Below are 17,719 nucleotides of genomic sequence, written 5' to 3'. Positions count from 1 at the left end.
AAGACAGAGGCAATTGTGTACAGAATTCCCACATTGGTGCATGGAGAGAAGGACTAGAAGTGCTCGTAAAGGCAGAAACAGAAAGACAGAGAAGGCTTGGGCTGAAGATGCAGCAGGGGACAGCATGGCGGAGGACCGGACCTTTGGTTTGTCGACCCAGCGGTCAACGGAGCAGCTGATGCAAGTTATTCAGGAAGGCTTTGCTAAGCAGAAACGGGACAGCTTGGGCCCGATAAAAGAGTCAATTGAGCGGCTGGAGCTTAGATTGAACGCCCAAGATCGGGCGATCTAGAAGGTAGAGAAGGCGCTGGCTGAGCAGGAGGAACATCAAACTGTGGTGGAGTTGGAGGTGGGGCTGCTGAGAGACCAGCAGAAGAAGCTCCTGGAGAAGGTGGAGGATCTAGAGAATAGGTCCCGCCGGCAGAACTTGAGAATCGTTGGGCTCCCGGAGGGGTCTGATGGAGCGGACACTGGGGCAAACATCGCAGACATGTTTGAGAAGCTGCTGGGGGATGGGGCATTCTCCCGGCCCTTGGAGGTGGACAGAGCTCACAGAGCACTCGCGAGGAAGCCACGAATGGGAGACCCCCCGAGGGCAATGGTGGTGAGATTCCACAGGTACTTGGATAAGGAGCGCATTCTACAATGGGACACGGAGCTGTAAGTGGGACAACACCTGAGTGTGGAGGTGGCCAGGAGAAGAGCAGGCTTTAACCAAATCAGGTCGACCCTTTTTAGGAAAAAGGTGAAGTTCGGACTGTTGTATCCGGCCCGTCTCTGGGTCACCTACACGAAACAGCACTTTTATTTTGAGTCGCCTGAGGACGCGCTGCACTTCGCGAAAAGGAAAGGACTGGTGGTGGACTGAGAACTTTTGAACTCTGCTGCAACGTTCATGTTTTTTTATTTAAAAAAAGTTTCTCGTTATTTGTTTTGTGGAAGCTGTCTGTAATGCCTTCTGTATTGATTTGGGATCAGTGGCAGAGCTGAGTGAGTTAAGGTTTACATTTGCACTGTTGTGGGATGGAGGTGTACACTGGGAGTGGGGAGAATGTGGAACTCACTTCCACAGGGAGTGGGGGGAATGTGGGACCCACTCCCACAGGGAGTGGGGGGAATGTGGAACTCACTCCCAAAGGGAGTGAGGAGAATGTGGGACTCGCTCCAACAGGGAGTGGGGAGAATGTGGGACACGCTCCCACGGGGAGTGAGGAGAATGTGGGACTCGCTCCCACAGGGAGTGGGGAGAATGTGGATCTCGCTCCCACAGGGAGTGGGGAGAATGTGGGACTCACTCCCACAGGGAGTGGGGGGAATGTGGAACTCGCTCCCACAGGGAGTGGGGAGAATGTGGAACTCGCTCCCACAGGAAGTGGGGAGAATGTGGGACTCGCTCCCACAGGAAGTGGGGAGAATGTGGGACTCGCTCCCAACAGGGAGTGGGGTGAATATGGGACTCGCTCCCACAGGGAGTGGGGGAGAATGTGGGACTCGCTCCCACGGAGTGGGGGGAATGTGGGACTCGCTCCCACTGGGAGTGGGGGGAATGTGGGAGTCGCTCCCACGGGGAGTGGGGAGAATGTGGGACTCACTCCCACTGGGAGTGGGGGGAATGTGGGAGTCGCTCCCACGGGGAGTGGGGAGAATGTGGGACTCGCTCCCACAGGGAGTGGGGAGAATGTGGAACTCGCTCCCACAGGAAGTGGGGAGAATGTGGGACTTGCTCCCACAGGAAGTGGGGAGAATGTGGGACTCGCTCCCAACAGGGAGTGGGGTGAATATGGGACTCGCTCCCACAGGGAGTGGGGGAGAATGTGGGACTCGCTCCCACGGAGTGGGGGGAATGTGGGACTCGCTCCCACTGGGAGTGGGGAGAATGTGGGACTCGCTCCCACAGGGAGTGGGGAGAATGTGGGACTCGCTCCCACAGGGAGTGGGGAATGTGGGACTCGCTCCCACGGGGAGTGGGGGATGTGGGACTCGCTCCCACAGGGAGTGGGGAATGTGGGACTCGCTCCCACAGGGAGTGGGGAGAATTTGGAACTCACTCCCACTGGAAGTGGAGGGAATGTGGGAAACCTCACCCATTGGGCTGGATTCTCCGCAGCCCTGCGGCAAAATCGCGTTTGGCGTGGGTCGGGGATTCCAATTTCACACCGAAATAGGTCCCGGTGTCGGTCCGGCGATTTTCCGGGAGCCGAGAATCGGCGTAATCGCGGAGTACGCCGCCCGGCTGGAGGCCCATTGACAGAGGCCCGCCCAGCGATCCTGCGCTCCCGACCGGCCGAGTTCCCGATGACGGCGCGGAACTAACCACCTACCGCCGGTCAGGGTGCGGCTACTCCGTCCGCGGCCGCCCTGCTGGGGGGCGGGGGGGATCGGACACCGGGGGGGGGGTCACCTATAGATGGCCGGGGTTAAGACCCGTGCAGTCAGATCCTTGGGCGCACGCCGATTGGGGGGTCTAATTTTTGTGTCTGCCTCCACAGTCCGAGTCCGCCATGGCGTGGCCGCTGGAGACCGCCTCCGTGCGCATGCGCGGACTCAAAACTGGAGGTGCGGGGGCCCGTATCCGCAGCTGAAGCTGCGTGAATCACTCCGGGCCCCTGCTCGCCCCCTGCAGGGCACTGAATTAGCTGATCTTTTTTGCAGGAATCTCCAGTGTAAAATTCCAGCCCTTTCCCGCCGGCGTGGGGGCCTAGTCCCACTTTGGGAGAATCCAGCCCGTTGTCCTTCCTTTTTTTAGCCTTCCGCACAAACAGCTGCTGGGAAGCTGGGGAGGGAAAGAACCAGGTATTGCTAATTCCATCCTCTGACGATCTCGGAATGTTCCAAAGTACTTCACAGAGAAAGAAATAGTTTTGAAATGTAGCCACTGTAACAATGCAGGCAATGTGGCAGCCAATTAGCCCACAGATGGGGCCCATAAACAAGGACATGACGATGCGCAAATACGATGATCAGGTTTTGAAATGTTGGTTGAGGGATAAAGTTCGGCCCCGGCACTGGGGAGAACCTCCTGCTCTCGCTGGGATCCTATACGACCAGCAGGGAGCGAGACACGGCGTTGCTTTAACTCCCGCTGCTTCAGAACTGACATTGGCTTTCTTTCCACCAACAGACAACCAGCTCCTCGCAAAATCTGACATGGTTCAACTCTGGAGAGACAAGCGCGACCCCCACCTGCCCTCAGCTCCCAGGTAACGTCGGATGTCCCGTCTCGAAGGCGTCTTCTGATTTTAAGGTCGGCATTTGGGTTCATGGTGGCCTCTTTAACGGAGCCCTGAGTGCATCAGCAGACTTGCTGATCGTCCAGTTTGGAATGCCAATCCAGCTCGGAACGATCGGTGAGAATCCGGACGGTTCCCGGGATGAGTAACTTCAGTTGTGAGGAGAGATTGGAGAGGTTGGGACTGTTCTCCTGGGAGAGGAGGAGAATCAGAGGAGATTTGATGCAGATGGAGGGGGGCTGGACAGATTTGGTTGGGGAGGCGGGGGCTGCAGTGGCGGGGTGACATTGTCATTGGACTAGTGATCCAGAGACCCAGGGTAATGGGGTAATGCCCTGGGAACCCGGGTTCGAATCCCACCCCGGCAGATGGTTAGATTTGATTTCAATAAGAATCTAAAATTATAAGTCTTAACGATGAGGGCAGTTTCGTCAACACTTCGGGTTGGGGACAGGGTCGAGGGAAATGCCGATTCGGGGGAACCACAGATTTGAGCCAGGGAGGTGGGATGGAAATTTTCGGAAATGGGAGGAGAAGGGGATTAAGACACGAAAAGATTTGTTTCTTAGGGGTCGGTTTGCAGGATTGAAGGAGCTGGAAGCGAAGTATGGGCTGGGGCAGGGGGAAATATTTAGATACATGCAGGTTCGCGATTTTGCCAGAAAGGAGATACAGAATTTCCCAGGTGAGCCAGCCTCCACATTGCTGGAGTCGGTGCTGACGACAGGGGGACTGGAGAAGGGGGTAATGTCGGCGGTTTATGGAGCAATTTTGGAAGAGGAGAAGGCATCACCGGAAGGGATCAAAGCAAAGTGGGAGGAAGAGTTGGGAGAGGATATGGAGGAGGGGATCTGGTGTGAGGTGCTCCGGAGAGTGAATGCCTCCACCTCGTGCGCGAGGTTGGGGTTGATACAGCTGAAGGTGGTATACAGAGCGCACCTCACGAGGGCGAGGATGAGCCGATTCATGAAGGAGTAGAAGATGTGTGTGGACATTGAAGTGGGGGGGGGGGGGGGGGGGGTCCTGTCCAAAGCTAGAGGATTACTGGAAGGAGGTTTTTCGGGTAATTTCTAAAGTGGTGCACGTGAAACTGGGCCCGGGCCCCCGGGAGGCCATATTCGGGGTGTCGGACCAGCTGGGGTTGGAAACGGGTGCGGAGGCAGATGTTGTAGCCTTTGCCTCGTTGATCGCCCGAAGGTGGATCCTGATGGGTTGGAGAGCAACCTCTCCACCCTGTGCCCTGGCGTGGCGGGGGGACCTGTTGGAATTCTTGGCTCTTGAGAAGGTTAAGTTTGAACTGCGGGGAAGGTTGGAGGGGTTCTACAATTCATGGGCATTATTCATAATGCACTTTCAAGAACTGGATAACATCGAACATCAGTTTGTGTGGGTGGGAGGGTTGGGGGGAGGGGGGGGGGGGGGCTGTGTGTGTTGATGGCGACTATGGGTGATCCCTGATTCCTTTTTGTCATTTGTTTGTGTGAACATGCGGGCTAATGTTTGGGGTTTGGTGGGAGGATGGGATCATTGTTATTATGGGGATTGACATATTTGTTACTGATTATTGTTTGTTGTTGGTGGGTGTAAATTTGGGAGAAAATGTGAAAAAGGAGGAGAATAAAATTTAAAAAAAAAAAAGTCTTAACGATGACCATGAAACCGGTGCCGATTGTCGCAAAAACCCATCTGGTTCATTAATCTCCCTTTAGGGAAGGAAATCTGCCGTCCTTACCCGGCCTGGCCTACATGTGACTCCAGACCCACAGCAATGTGGTTGACTCTTAAACGCTTAGCAAGCCACTCAGTTCCAAGGCATTTAAGGATGGGCACTAAATGCTGACCCAGCAATCCGCACGTGAATAAAATTCTTATTTTTTAAAAAAAGCAGAAATAACTGTTCCCGCTCATGAAAAAAACCAAGAACGAGAGAGCACAGATTTAAAGTGATTTGCAAAAGAAGCCACTGTGATGCGAGGGAAAACTATTTTCACACAACGAGTGGTTTGGGTCTGACAGTGTAGTGGAGGCTGGTTCAGTAGAGGTGTTGAAGAAGGCATTAGATGGTTACTTAAAGGGAAACCGTGCTCAGGGGCATGACCATTGAGCCATGAGGCTCGTCTGGAGGGCCGGTGCAGATACGATGGGCCGAATGGGCTCCTGCGCCGGAACAAGTCTGTGATTCTATCAATCCATTCAGCCCCTCGTGCGGAGGAGACTTACGAGAACAGTGCCAGGGATTAGGGTCTTCAGTTAACGTAGAGCAACTGGAGAAGCTGGGATTATCAATCTCCTTGGAGCAGAAAGGGTTAAAGATGTGGCGGGATCATGACAAGGGGCTGGTTTAGCACAGGGCTAAATCGCTGGCTTTGAAAGCAGACCAAGGCAGGCCAGCAGCACGGTTCAATTCCCGTACCAGCCTCCCCGAACAGGCGCCGGAATGTGGCGACTAGGGGCTTTTCACAGTAACTTCATTTGAAGCCTACTCGTGACAATAAGCGATTTTTCATTTCATTTTTCGCGTGACTTAAAAGGGCTGTTTAAAATCCAGGGAACGGGAGCAGCTTGCAGAGATTGATAAGCAGACAGGTGCTAAAGTATCTGACAAAGAGTCATCCAGAACACAAAGCGTTGGCTCCACAGATGCTGTCAGACCAGAGATTAGCATTGCTGCTTCACAGCTCCAGGGTCCCAGGTTCGATTCCCAGCTTGGGTCACTGTCTGTGCGGAGTCTGCACGTTCTCTCCGTGCCTGCGTGGGTTTCCTCCGGGTGCTCCGGTTTCCTCCCACAGTCCAAAGATGTGCAGGTTAGGTGGATTGGCCAGGCTAAATTGCCCCTCGGTGTCCAAAGCTGGGTGGAATTCCAAGGCTGGGACGAGGGAGTGGACCTGGGAGGGGTGCTCTTTCGGATTGTCGCTGCAGACTCGATGGGCCGAATGGCTTCCTTCTGCAATGTAGGAATTCGATGATTGTCCAAGCGTTTTCTGTTTTTGTTGCTGAAGTATGGATTCGGCCTCTCTCTGCAGGCTAGTAGCACCAGTGATTTCATGAGATTTTCGTTCTTTATTTTTCAGCCTATTCCCTGAGTCCGAAAATGTGACAAAATTACAAATCCGTCACCAAGAAAAAGTGAACAGACTCTATCAGGAAAATGGTGAGGTGAGTATCCAACAGAGCATCTCCTTATTAATCTCTCACTCAGTCCCACTTCCTCGCATTCTCTCAAATTCCTTTGCTCATTCTCTCGCTGTCCATCGGTATTTCACGCTCCTTCGCTCTTTCAGCCCTCTGATGTACACCCCCCCCCGCTACCGGATCCACCTTGTCAATTTTCCTCCGCATTTAAAGACATCTGCAGCCCTTTCTATCTGGAGAAAAGAATCTCGGCCTGTTCTGATAATTATTTCACCTTTGTTTCTTTATTCTTTGCTGGGATGTGGGGGTCTCTGGCTGGGCCGGCACTTGTTGCCCATCCCTAATTATCCTTGAACTAAGTCTCGCTCGGTCATTTCAGAGTCTAAAAACATTGCTGTGGGTCTGGAGTCACATGTAGGCCAGACCGGGTAAGGACGGCAGATTTCCTTCCCTAAAGGGACATTCGTGAACCAGATGGGTTTTTACAACAATCGATGATAGTTTCATGGCCGCCATGACTGAGACTAATTTTTAGTTCCAGATTTATTAATTGGGAGAGATTAAAACTAGGAGACAACGCTTAAGACAGAGATGAGGAGGAACTTTTTCTCTCCGAGGGCGTTGAGTCGGTGGGATTTTCTCCCCCCCCCCCCCCAGAGAACAGTGGAGGCTGTGAGCCCTTGAATATATTCAAGGCCGAGTTTGACAGTTTTGATTTACAAGCGGGTCGAGGGGTATTGGGGAACAGATAGGGAAGTGGAGCTGAGGCTGCAACCAGATCGGCCTTGACCATATTGAATGGCAGTGCAGGCTTGATGGGCTGAATGGCCTCCTCCTGCTCCTGAGTCCAATGAATGTAACTTTCATCAGCTGCTGTGGTGGGATTTGAACCTGTGTCCCCAGAGCAATAGCCTGAGGCCTCTTGATCACGAGTCTGGTGACATCGCCGCTACGCCCAGCATCACCTGAGATTATCCCTGTCTCCAGTTGCTCCGTCTGGACCTGTAAAGACTTAATTACCTGCGAAGACTCGCATTCAAAGTATGGTCTTGCATCATTGACTTTGTCGATATATGTGGTTGTGGAACCTGAGGAAGGAGCAGCGCTCCGAAAGCTAGTGATTCCAAACAAACCTGTTGGACTTTAACCTGGTGTTGGAAGATCTCTTGCTGGAAAAAGAGAATTGGAGTGATTTCGCCCTCTTGCACACTCCACTGACTCTCGGGAAAGTTTGCCCACAGCACAGGAAGTGATGATTGTTTGGCATTGGACAACGAAATCCACCTCTCTCCCACTTCTGCTTTTTGAGCAGTTATGTGGCAGTTTCCATGGTTGCCAAGGCTGGTTTCAAACTCACACTTCCCTCAGTAAAATATCTGAGTTCTCCTTCGACAACCCATTAAGTTCCTTTCCGCCCTGGCAACTGTTGCTCTGGCAACACCGCACGTTTACAGTTGCCTGGGCTAATCTTTAGGAGAACAGTCACCTTTTCCCCCGTAACCTTGTAAATTCATCATCGGTGTCCAATTCCCTTCTAAGAATTGTTTCCCACCGACTTATCAGCTAGAATGTTCCGCACCCTGACTCGCCGTCCAGTTTCTGCTGCCGCGTAAATTGTTCTGGTCGTTTGAAATTTGGCATTCTCGCTTTTGTCCTGATGAGTGCAAGATGAAAAACTTCGACAACAACGGTGGAATTTTCCGTGACCCCCCGCCTCGTGTATTTTGGCGGGGGAGAGGGAGGGCGCCATTGGCTGGTGGTGGTATCTTCTGGTCCAGCCATTGCCAACGGGTTTTCCCGTTGAACGCAACCCCGGTGGCGGCCTGCTATCGGCGGGATCTGAAGATCTCGTCAGCGTCAATGGCCGAAAAGCCCCCATGTCGCTCTCTTCAGCGATTCTTCTGTGTTCACCCCTGGGGGAAAAAAACTAGGCGTTGATCTACTTCAAACTGCATTTGCAGAATCCCAACTCGTCTAACTTCTGGGTGTTTTAAACTATCTCCCCCCCCCCCCCCTTCCCCCCCCCCGCACTTTATCACCCTCGACGCCAACAATAAATGCGAGGAGGTCAAGGATTTCTCTGTCACTAAGGTCAAGGAATCCAAACAGCTCTCTCTGTCACGTCCCTCACTTCCACTAGCCCGCCAGGCCAAACTTCCATTGATGTCCCTCCGCGGCCTGGACCTGAAAGTCCCACCTTTCTCTAGTGCAGGTGTGGGACACCCATTAGATAATTACTTTTGCCACAGCTCAGCTGGGAGACTGTTGGGAGTGAAAATCTTCACAGTCCTTGGCTGGATTCTGGGTTTCGACAGCCCTCATTCTGCAGAACATTTTGTCTGAGTCATTTGATTGCTGAAAAGAATAATAAATAACCTTTTATTGTCACAAGTATGAAGTTACTGGGGAAAGCCCCTAGTCACCACATTCCGGTGCCTGTTCGGGTAAGCCGGTACGGGAATTGAACCCGCCCTGCTGGGTTCTGCATCACAAACCAGCTGTCTAGCCCACTGAGCTAAACCAGAGACACTCCGAGCACGAGATGATCATTGGTGTTCTTGAGGCCTCTGTGACTGGGGAGCACCATAGGGGATTGTTACGATACCTTGGACTAAGGCGCAGTCAATCCCAGTGCCATTAAATTAACCAATTGTGAATTGATGAGTGAATAAAGGGGATAAACAGTGAATAAACAGGAAAGACCCCAACAGGATGCAATGCATCATAAGCCCTGGGAATGATATTTTGATTTGAGATGTTCCCGGTGAGATGCTTGGTTGTAGTTATAATGCCCAAGAGCTCCAGGGTCCCGGGTTCGATTCCCCGCTGGGTCACTGTCTGTGCGGAGTCTGCACGTTCTTCCCGTGATCGTGGGTTTCCCCCGGGTACCCAGGATTCCACCCACAAGTCCAGAAAGACATGCTTGTTAGGAGAATTGGGCATTCTGAATTCTCCCTCCGTGTACCCGAACAGGCGGCCTGGTTGCAGTGTTAATGTAAGCCGACTGTGACACGAAGAAAGATTATTATTTGGTTAATCTGTTTATTTACACTGGAAGAAGAATATATGAAAGACATGCATTTACATTGGTGATTGATTGTGGAGTTAGGAGATATACATTTGCAATGTTTCACATTGTGATTAAATATAAACTTCATTAAGGATTGGCCTCTGCCACAACTGCCCTCCCCTCTCCCGCCCTTAAACTGGCCATCAGAAGTTTAACAGGTGAGGATGGAGGGTCTAGTTGAATGGTGGAGCAGATGAGAGGGGCTGAATGGCCCATTCTTGTTCCAATTTATCTTGCCTGACATTCTTCACCTTTCCCACCCCCCCACCAGTTTGCACAGGAGGTGTTTGAGTTGAACAAGCAGCGGAAACGTAAGGAGATGGAGCTCCAGGCCACCCAGAGCAGGTGAGACAAGCCATTAGCGGTTCCACATGTTGCGTGTGACATGACAGAGGTGAATCAGGACCTGTGCTGGAGAAAAAGATGCACACAAAAAATAAATTAACATGGCGCGCTGAGGGAGTGGCGCGCTGAGGGAGTGGCGCGCTGAGGGAGTGGCGCGCTGAGGGAGTGGCGCGCTGAGGGAGTGGCGCGCTGAGGGAGTGGCGCGCTGAGGGAGTGGCGCGCTGAGGGAGTGGCGCGCTGAGGGAGTGGCGCGCTGAGGGAGTGGCGTGCTGAGGGAGTGGCGTGCTGAGGGAGTGGCGTGCTGAGGGAGTGGCGTGCTGAGGGAGTGGCGCGCTGAGGGAGTGGCACGCTGAGGGAGTGGCGTGCTGAGGGAGTGGCGCGCTGAGGGAGTGGCGCGCTGAGGGAGTGGCGCGCTGAGGGAGTGGCGCGCTGAGGGAGCGGCGCGCTGAGGGAGCGGCGCGCTGAGGGAGCGGCGCGCTGAGGGAGCGGCGCGCTGAGGGAGCGGCGCGCTGAGGGAGCGGCGCGCTGAGGGAGCGGCGCGCTGAGGGAGCGGCGCGCTGAGGGAGCGGCGCGCTGAGGGAGCGGCGCGCTGAGGGAGCGGCGCGCTGAGGGAGCGGCGCGCTGAGGGAGCGGCGCGCTGAGGGAGCGGCGCGCTGAGGGAGCGGCGCGCTGAGGGAGCGGCGCTGGGGGAGCGGCGCGCTGAGGGAGCGGCGCGCTGAGGGAGTGGCGCTGAGGGAGCGGCGCGCTGAGGGAGCGTGGCGCTGAGGGAGCGGCGCTGAGGGAGTGGCGCTGAGGGAGCGGCGCGCTGAGGGAGCGGCGCGCTGAGGGAGCGTGGCGCTGAGGGAGCGTGGCGCTGAGGGAGCGTGGCGCTGAGGGAGCGGCGCGCTGAGGGAGCGGCGCGCTGAGGGAGCGGCGCGCTGAGGGAGAGGCGCTGAGAGAGCGGCGCGCTGAGAGAGCGGCGCGCTGAGGGAGCGGCGCGTTGAGGGAGCGGCGCGCTGAGAGAGCGGCGCGCTGAGGGAGCGGCGCGCTGAGGGAGCGGCGCGCTGAGGGAGCGGCGCGCTGAGAGAGCGGCGCGCTGAGAGAGCGGCGCGCTGAGGGAGCGGCGCGCTGAGAGAGCGGCGCTGAGGGAGCGACGCTGAAGGAGCGGCGCGCTGAGGGAGCGGAGTTGAGGGAGTGGCGCGCTGAGGGAGCGGCGCTGAGGGAGCGACGCTGAAGGAGCGGCGCGCTGAGGGAATGGAGCTGAGGGAGTGGCGCGCTGAGGGAGCGGCGCTGAGGGAGCGGCGCTGAGGGAGCGGCGCTGAGGGAGTGGCGCTGAGGGAGCGGCGCTGAGGGAGCGACGCTGAGGGAGCGGCGCGCTGAGAGAGCGGCGCTGAGGGAGTGGCGCTGAGGGAGCGGCGCTGAGGGAGCGACGCTGAGAGAGCGGCGCGCTGAGAGAGTGGCGCTGAGAGAGCGGCGCGCTGAGGGAGCGGCGCTGAGGGAGCGGCGCTGAGGGAGCGACGCTGAGGGAGCGGCGCGCTGAGGGAGTGGCGCTGAGGGAGTGGCGCTGAGGGAGCGGCGCTGAGGGAGCGACGCTGAGAGAGCGGCGCGCTGAGAGAGCGGCGCGCTGAGAGAGCGGCGCGCTGAGGGAGCGGCGCGCTGAGAGAGCGGCGCTGAGGGAGCGACGCTGAAGGAGCGGCGCGCTGAGGGAGCGGAGCTGAGGGAGTGGCGCGCTGAGGGAGCGGCGCTGAGGGAGCGACGCTGAAGGAGCGGCGCGCTGAGGGAGTGGAGCTGAGGGAGCGGCGCGCTGAGGGAGCGGCGCTGAGGGAGTGGCGCTGAGGGAGCGGCGCTGAGGGAGCGACGCTGAGGGAGCGGCGCGCTGAGGGAGTGGCGCTGAGGGAGCGGCGCTGAGGGAGCGGCGCGCTGAGGGAGCGGCGCTGAGGGAGCGACGCTGAGGGAGCGGCGCGCTGAGGGAGTGGCGCTGAGGGAGCGGCGCGCTGAGGGAGCGGCGCGCTGAGGGAGCGGCGCTGAGGGAGCGGCGCGCTGAGGGAGCGGCGCGCTGAGGGAGCGGCGCTGAGGGAGCGGCGCTGAGGGAGCGACGCTGAGGGAGCGGCGCGCTGAGGGAGCGGCGCGCTGAGGGAGCGGCGCTGAGGGAGCGGCGCTGAGGGAGCGGCGCTGAGGGAGCGGCGCTGAGGGAGCGGCGCTGAGGGAGCGGCGCTGAGGGAGCGGCGCTGAGGGAGCGGCGCGCTGAGAGAGCGGCGCGCTGAGAGAGCGGCGCGCTGAGAGAGCGGCGCGCTGAGGGAGCGGCGCGCTGAGAGAGCGGCGCGCTGAGGGAGCGGCGCGCTGAGAGAGCGGCGCTGAGGGAGCGACGCTGAAGGAGCGGCGCGCTGAGGGAGTGGAGCTGAGGGAGCGGCGCGCTGAGGGAGCGGCGCTGAGGGAGTGGCGCTGAGGGAGCGGCGCGCTGAGGGAGTGGAGCTGAGGGAGCGGCGCGCTGAGGGAGCGGCGCTGAGGGAGTGGCGCTGAGGGAGCGGCGCTGAGGGAGCGACGCTGAGGGAGCGGCGCGCTGAGGGAGTGGCGCTGAGGGAGCGGCGCTGAGGGAGCGGCGCGCTGAGGGAGCGGCGCTGAGGGAGCGACGCTGAGGGAGCGGCGCGCTGAGGGAGTGGCGCTGAGGGAGCGGCACGCTGAGGGAGCGGCGCGCTGAGGGAGCGGCGCGCTGAGGGAGCGGCGCTGAGGGAGCGGCGCGCTGAGGGAGCGGCGCGCTGAGGGAGCGGCGCTGAGGGAGCGGCGCTGAGGGAGCGGCGCTGAGGGAGCGACGCTGAGGGAGCGGCGCGCTGAGGGAGCGGCGCGCTGAGGGAGCGGCGCTGAGGGAGCGGCGCTGAGGGAGCGGCGCTGAGGGAGCGGCGCTGAGGGAGCGGCGCTGAGGGAGCGGCGCTGAGGGAGCGGCGCTGAGGGAGCGGCGCTGAGGGAGCGGCGCTGAGGGAGCGGCGCTGAGGGAGCGGCGCTGAGAGAGCGGCGCTGAGGGAGCGGCGCTGAGGGAGCGGCGCTGAGGGACTGGCGCTGAGGGAGCGGCGCTGAGGGACTGGCGCTGAGGGAGTGGCGCTGAGGGACTGGCGCTGAGGGAGTGGCGCTGAGGGACTGGCGCTGAGGGACTGGCGCTGAGGGAGCGACGCTGAGGGAGCGGCGCTGAGGGAGCGGCGCTGAGAGAGCGGCGCTGAGGGAGCGGCGCTGAGGGACTGGCGCTGAGGGAGCGACGCTGAGGGAGCGGCGCTGAGGGACTGGCGCTGAGGGAGTGGCGCTGAGGGAGTGGCGCTGAGGGACTGGCGCTGAGGGACTGGCGCTGAGGGAGTGGCGCTGAGGGACTGGCGCTGAGGGAGCGGCGCTGAGGGAGCGGCGCTGAGGGAGCGGCGCTGAGGGAGCGGAGCTGAGGGAGTGGCGCGCTGAGGGAGCGGCGCTGAGGGAGCGACGCTGAAGGAGCGGCGCGCTGAGGGAGTGGAGCTGAGGGAGCGGCGCGCTGAGGGAGCGGCGCTGAGGGAGTGGCGCTGAGGGAGCGGCGCTGAGGGAGCGACGCTGAGGGAGCGGCGCTGAGGGAGCGGCGCGCTGAGGGAGCGGCGCTGAGGGAGCGACGCTGAGGGAGCGGCGCGCTGAGGGAGTGGCGCTGAGGGAGCGGCGCGCTGAGGGAGCGGCGCTGAGGGAGCGGCGCGCTGAGGGAGCGGCGCTGAGGGAGCGGCGCTGAGGGAGCGGCGCTGAGGGAGTGGCGCTGAGGGAGCGGCGCTGAGGGAGTGGCGCTGAGGGAGTGGCGCTGAGGGAGCGGCGCTGAGAGAGCGGCGCGCTGAGGGAGTGGCGCTGAGGGAGTGGCGCTGAGGGAGCGGCGCTGAGGGAGCGGCGCTGAGAGAGCGGCGCGCTGAGGGAGTGGCGCTGAGGGAGCGGCGCTGAGGGAGTGGCGCTGAGGGAGCGGCGCGCTGAGGGAGTGGCGCTGAGGGAGCGGCGCTGAGGGAGAGGCGCTGAGGGAGCGGCGCTGAGAGCGGCGCGCTGAGGGAGTGGCGCTGAGGGAGCGGCGCTGAGGGAGTGGCGCGCTGAGAGAGCGGCGCTGAGGGAGCGGCGCTGAGGGAGCGGCGCTGAGAGAGCGGCGCTGAGGGAGCGGCGCTGAGGGAGTGGCGCGCTGAGGGAGCGGCGCTGAGGGAGCGGCGCTGAGGGAGTGGCGCTGAGGGAGCGGCGCTGAGGGAGTGGCGCTGAGGGAGTGGCGCTGAGGGAGCGGCGCTGAGAGAGCGGCGCGCTGAGGGAGTGGCGCTGAGGGAGTGGCGCTGAGGGAGCGGCGCTGAGGGAGCGGCGCTGAGAGAGCGGCGCGCTGAGGGAGTGGCGCTGAGGGAGCGGCGCTGAGGGAGTGGCGCTGAGGGAGCGGCGCGCTGAGGGAGTGGCGCTGAGGGAGCGGCGCGCTGAGGGAGTGGCGCTGAGAGAGCGGCGCGCTGAGGGAGTGGCGCTGAGGGAGCGGCGCTGAGGGAGTGGCGCTGAGGGAGTGGCGCTGAGGGAGCGGCGCTGAGAGAGCGGCGCGCTGAGGGAGTGGCGCTGAGGGAGCGGCGCTGAGGGAGCGGCGCTGAGGGAGTGGCGCTGAGGGAGTGGCGCTGAGGGACTGGCGCTGAGGGAGCGACGCTGAGGGAGCGGCGCTGAGGGACTGGCGCTGAGGGAGTGGCGCTGAGGGACTGGCGCTGAGGGAGTGGCGCTGAGGGACTGGCGCTGAGGGAGCGACGCTGAGGGAGCGGCGCTGAGGGAGCGGCGCTGAGAGAGCGGCGCTGAGGGAGTGGCGCTGAGGGACTGGCGCTGAGGGAGCGACGCTGAGGGAGCGGCGCTGAGGGACTGGCGCTGAGGGAGTGGCGCTGAGGGAGTGGCGCTGAGGGACTGGCGCTGAGGGAGTGGCGCTGAGGGACTGGCGCTGAGGGAGCGGCGCTGAGGGAGCGGCGCTGAGGGAGCGGCGCTGAGGGAGCGGCGCTGAGGGAGTGGCGCTGAGGGAGCGGCGCTGAGAGAGCGGCGCGCTGAGGGAGTGGCGCTGAGGGAGTGGCGCTGAGGGAGCGGCGCTGAGGGAGCGGCGCTGAGAGAGCGGCGCGCTGAGGGTGCGGCGCTGAGGGAGCGGCGCTGAGGGAGTGGCGCTGAGGGAGCGGCGCGCTGAGGGAGTGGCGCTGAGGGAGCGGCGCGCTGAGGGAGTGGCGCTGAGAGAGCGGCGCGCTGAGGGAGCGGCGCTGAGGGAGCGGCGCTGAGGGAGTGGCGCTGAGGGAGTGGCGCTGAGGGAGCGGCGCTGAGAGAGCGGCGCGCTGAGGGAGTGGCGCTGAGGGAGCGGCGCTGAGGGAGTGGCGCGCTGAGGGAGCGGCGCTGAGGGAGCGGCGCTGAGGGAGCGGCGCTGAGAGAGCGGCGCTGAGGGAGCGGCGCGCTGAGGGAGTGGCGCGCTGAGGGAGTGGCGCTGAGGGAGCGGCGCTGAGAGAGCGGCGCTGAGGGAGCGGCGCGCTGAGGGAGTGGCGCTGAGGGAGCGGCGCTGAGGGAGTGGCGCGCTGAGGGAGTGGCGCTGAGGGAGTGGCGCGCTGAGGGAGCGGCGCTGAGGGAGTGGCGCGCTGAGGGAGCGGCGCTGAGGGAGCGGCGCTGAGGGAGCGGCGCTGGGGGAGCGGCGCTGAGGGAGCGGCGCTGGGGGAGCGGCGCGCTGAGGGAGTGGCGCTGAGGGAGCGGCGCTGAGGGAGCGGCGCTGAGGGAGCGGCGCTGAGAGAGCGGCGCTGAGGGAGCGGCGCTGAGGGAGCGGCGCTGAGGGAGCGGCGCTGAGGGAGCGGCGCTGAGGGAGCGGCGCTGAGAGAGCGGCGCGCTGAGGGAGTGGCGCGCTGAGGGAGTGGCGCGCTGAGGGAGCGGCGCGCTGAGGGAGCGGCGCGCTGAGGGAGTGGCGCTGAGGGAGCGGCGCTGAGGGAGTGGAGCGCTGAGGGAGTGGCGCGCTGAGGGAGCGGCGCTGAGGGAGCGGCGCTGAGGGAGCGGCGCTGAGGGAGCGGCGCTGAGGGAGCGGCGCTGAGGGAGCGGCGCTGAGGGAGCGGCGCTGAGGGAGCGGCGCTGAGGGAGCGGCGCTGAGGGAGTGGCGCTGAGGGAGTGGCGCGCTGAGGGAGCGGCGCGCTGAGAGAGCGGCGCTGAGGGAGCGGCGCTGAGAGAGCGGCGCTGAGAGAGCGGCGCTGAGAGAGCGGCGCTGAGAGAGCGGCGCTGAGAGAGCGGCGCGCTGAGAGAGCGGCGCTGAGAGAGCGGCGCGCTGAGAGAGCGGCGCGCTGAGAGAGCGGCGCTGAGGGAGCGGCGCTGAGAGAGTGGCGCTGAGGGAGCGGCGCGCTGAGGGAGCGGCGCGCTGAGGGAGTGGCGCTGAGGGAGCGGCGCTGAGGGAGTGGAGCGCTGAGGGAGCGGCGCTGAGGGAGCGGCGCGCTGAGGGAGTGGCGCTGAGAGAGTGGCGCTGAGGGAGTGGAGCGCTGAGGGAGCGGCGCGCTGAGGGAGTGGCGCTGAGGGAGCGGCGCGCTGAGGGAGTGGCGCTGAGGGAGTGGAGCGCTGAGGGAGCGGCGCTGAGGGAGTGGCGCTGAGGGAGCGACGCTGAAGGAGCGGCGCGCTGAGGGAGTGGCGCTGAGGGAGTGGAGCGCTGAGGGAGCGGCGCGCTGAGGGAGCGGCTCGCTGAGGGAGCGGCGCTGAGGGAGCGGCGCGCTGAGGGAGCGGCTCGCTGAGGGAGCGGCGCTGAGGGAGCGGCGCGCTGAGGGAGCGGCTCGCTGAGGGAGCGGCGCTGAGGGAGCGACGCTGAAGGAGCGGCGCGCTGAGGGAGCGGAGCTGAGGGAGTGGCGCGCTGAGGGAGCGGCGCTGAGGGAGCGACGCTGAAGGAGCGGCGCGCTGAGGGAGTGGAGCTGAGGGAGCGGCGCGCTGAGGGAGCGGCGCTGAGGGAGTGGCGCTGAGGGAGCGGCGCTGAGGGAGCGACGCTGAGGGAGCGGCGCTGAGGGAGCGGCGCGCTGAGGGAGCGGCGCTGAGGGAGCGACGCTGAGGGAGCGGCGCGCTGAGGGAGTGGCGCTGATGGAGCGGCGCGCTGAGGGAGCGGCGCGCTGAGGGAGCGGCGCTGAGGGAGCGGCGCGCTGAGGGAGCGGCGCTGAGGGAGCGGCGCTGAGGGAGCGGCGCTGAGGGAGTGGCGCTGAGGGAGTGGCGCTGAGGGAGTGGCGCTGAGGGAGCGGCGCTGAGAGAGCGGCGCGCTGAGGGAGTGGCGCTGAGGGAGTGGCGCTGAGGGAGCGGCGCTGAGGGAGCGGCGCTGAGAGAGCGGCGCGCTGAGGGAGTGGCGCTGAGGGAGCGGCGCTGAGGGAGTGGCGCTGAGGGAGCGGCGCGCTGAGGGAGTGGCGCTGAGGGAGCGGCGCGCTGAGGGAGTGGCGCTGAGAGAGCGGCGCGCTGAGGGAGTGGCGCTGAGGGAGCGGCGCTGAGGGAGTGGCGCTGAGGGAGCGGCGCTGAGAGCGGCGCGCTGAGGGAGTGGCGCTGAGGGAGCGGCGCTGAGGGAGTGGCGCGCTGAGGGAGCGGCGCTGAGCAAGCGGCGCTGAGAGAGCGGCGCTGAGGGAGCGGCGCTGAGAGAGCGGCGCTGAGGGAGCGGCGCTGAGGGAGTGGCGCGCTGAGGGAGCGGCGCTGAGGGAGCGGCGCTGAGGGAGTGGCGCTGAGGGAGCGGCGCTGAGGGAGTGGCGCTGAGGGAGTGGCGCTGAGGGAGCGGCGCTGAGAGAGCGGCGCGCTGAGGGAGTGGCGCTGAGGGAGTGGCGCTGAGGGAGCGGCGCTGAGGGAGCGGCGCTGAGAGAGCGGCGCGCTGAGGGAGTGGCGCTGAGGGAGCGGCGCTGAGGGAGTGGCGCTGAGGGAGCGGCGCGCTGAGGGAGTGGCGCTGAGGGAGCGGCGCGCTGAGGGAGTGGCGCTGAGGGAGCGGCGCGCTGAGGGAGTGGCGCTGAGGGAGCGGCGC

The 17,719-nt window shown here is 62.8% G+C and overlaps 1 protein-coding gene across 3 annotated transcripts in view; it reads left to right on the top strand.

The window, feature by feature from the left end:
- LOC140392130 (autophagy-related protein 16-like) overlaps positions 1–17,719 on the top strand; it is a 210,785-nt gene that overhangs the window by 23,641 nt on the left and 169,425 nt on the right. For all 3 annotated transcript variants that reach the window (XM_072477454.1, XM_072477453.1, XM_072477455.1), the window contains exons 2-4: positions 3,122–3,200; positions 6,302–6,386; positions 9,704–9,777. In XM_072477454.1, the coding sequence (XP_072333555.1) occupies positions 3,122–3,200; positions 6,302–6,386; positions 9,704–9,777 (238 nt within the window). The remainder of the gene's footprint in view (positions 1–3,121; positions 3,201–6,301; positions 6,387–9,703; positions 9,778–17,719) is intronic.

Source organism: Scyliorhinus torazame, chromosome 15 (assembly GCF_047496885.1).
Source record: "Scyliorhinus torazame isolate Kashiwa2021f chromosome 15, sScyTor2.1, whole genome shotgun sequence".
NCBI classification, from domain to species: domain Eukaryota; kingdom Metazoa; phylum Chordata; class Chondrichthyes; order Carcharhiniformes; family Scyliorhinidae; genus Scyliorhinus; species Scyliorhinus torazame.
This window is presented reverse-complemented; position numbering and strand designations above follow the sequence as displayed.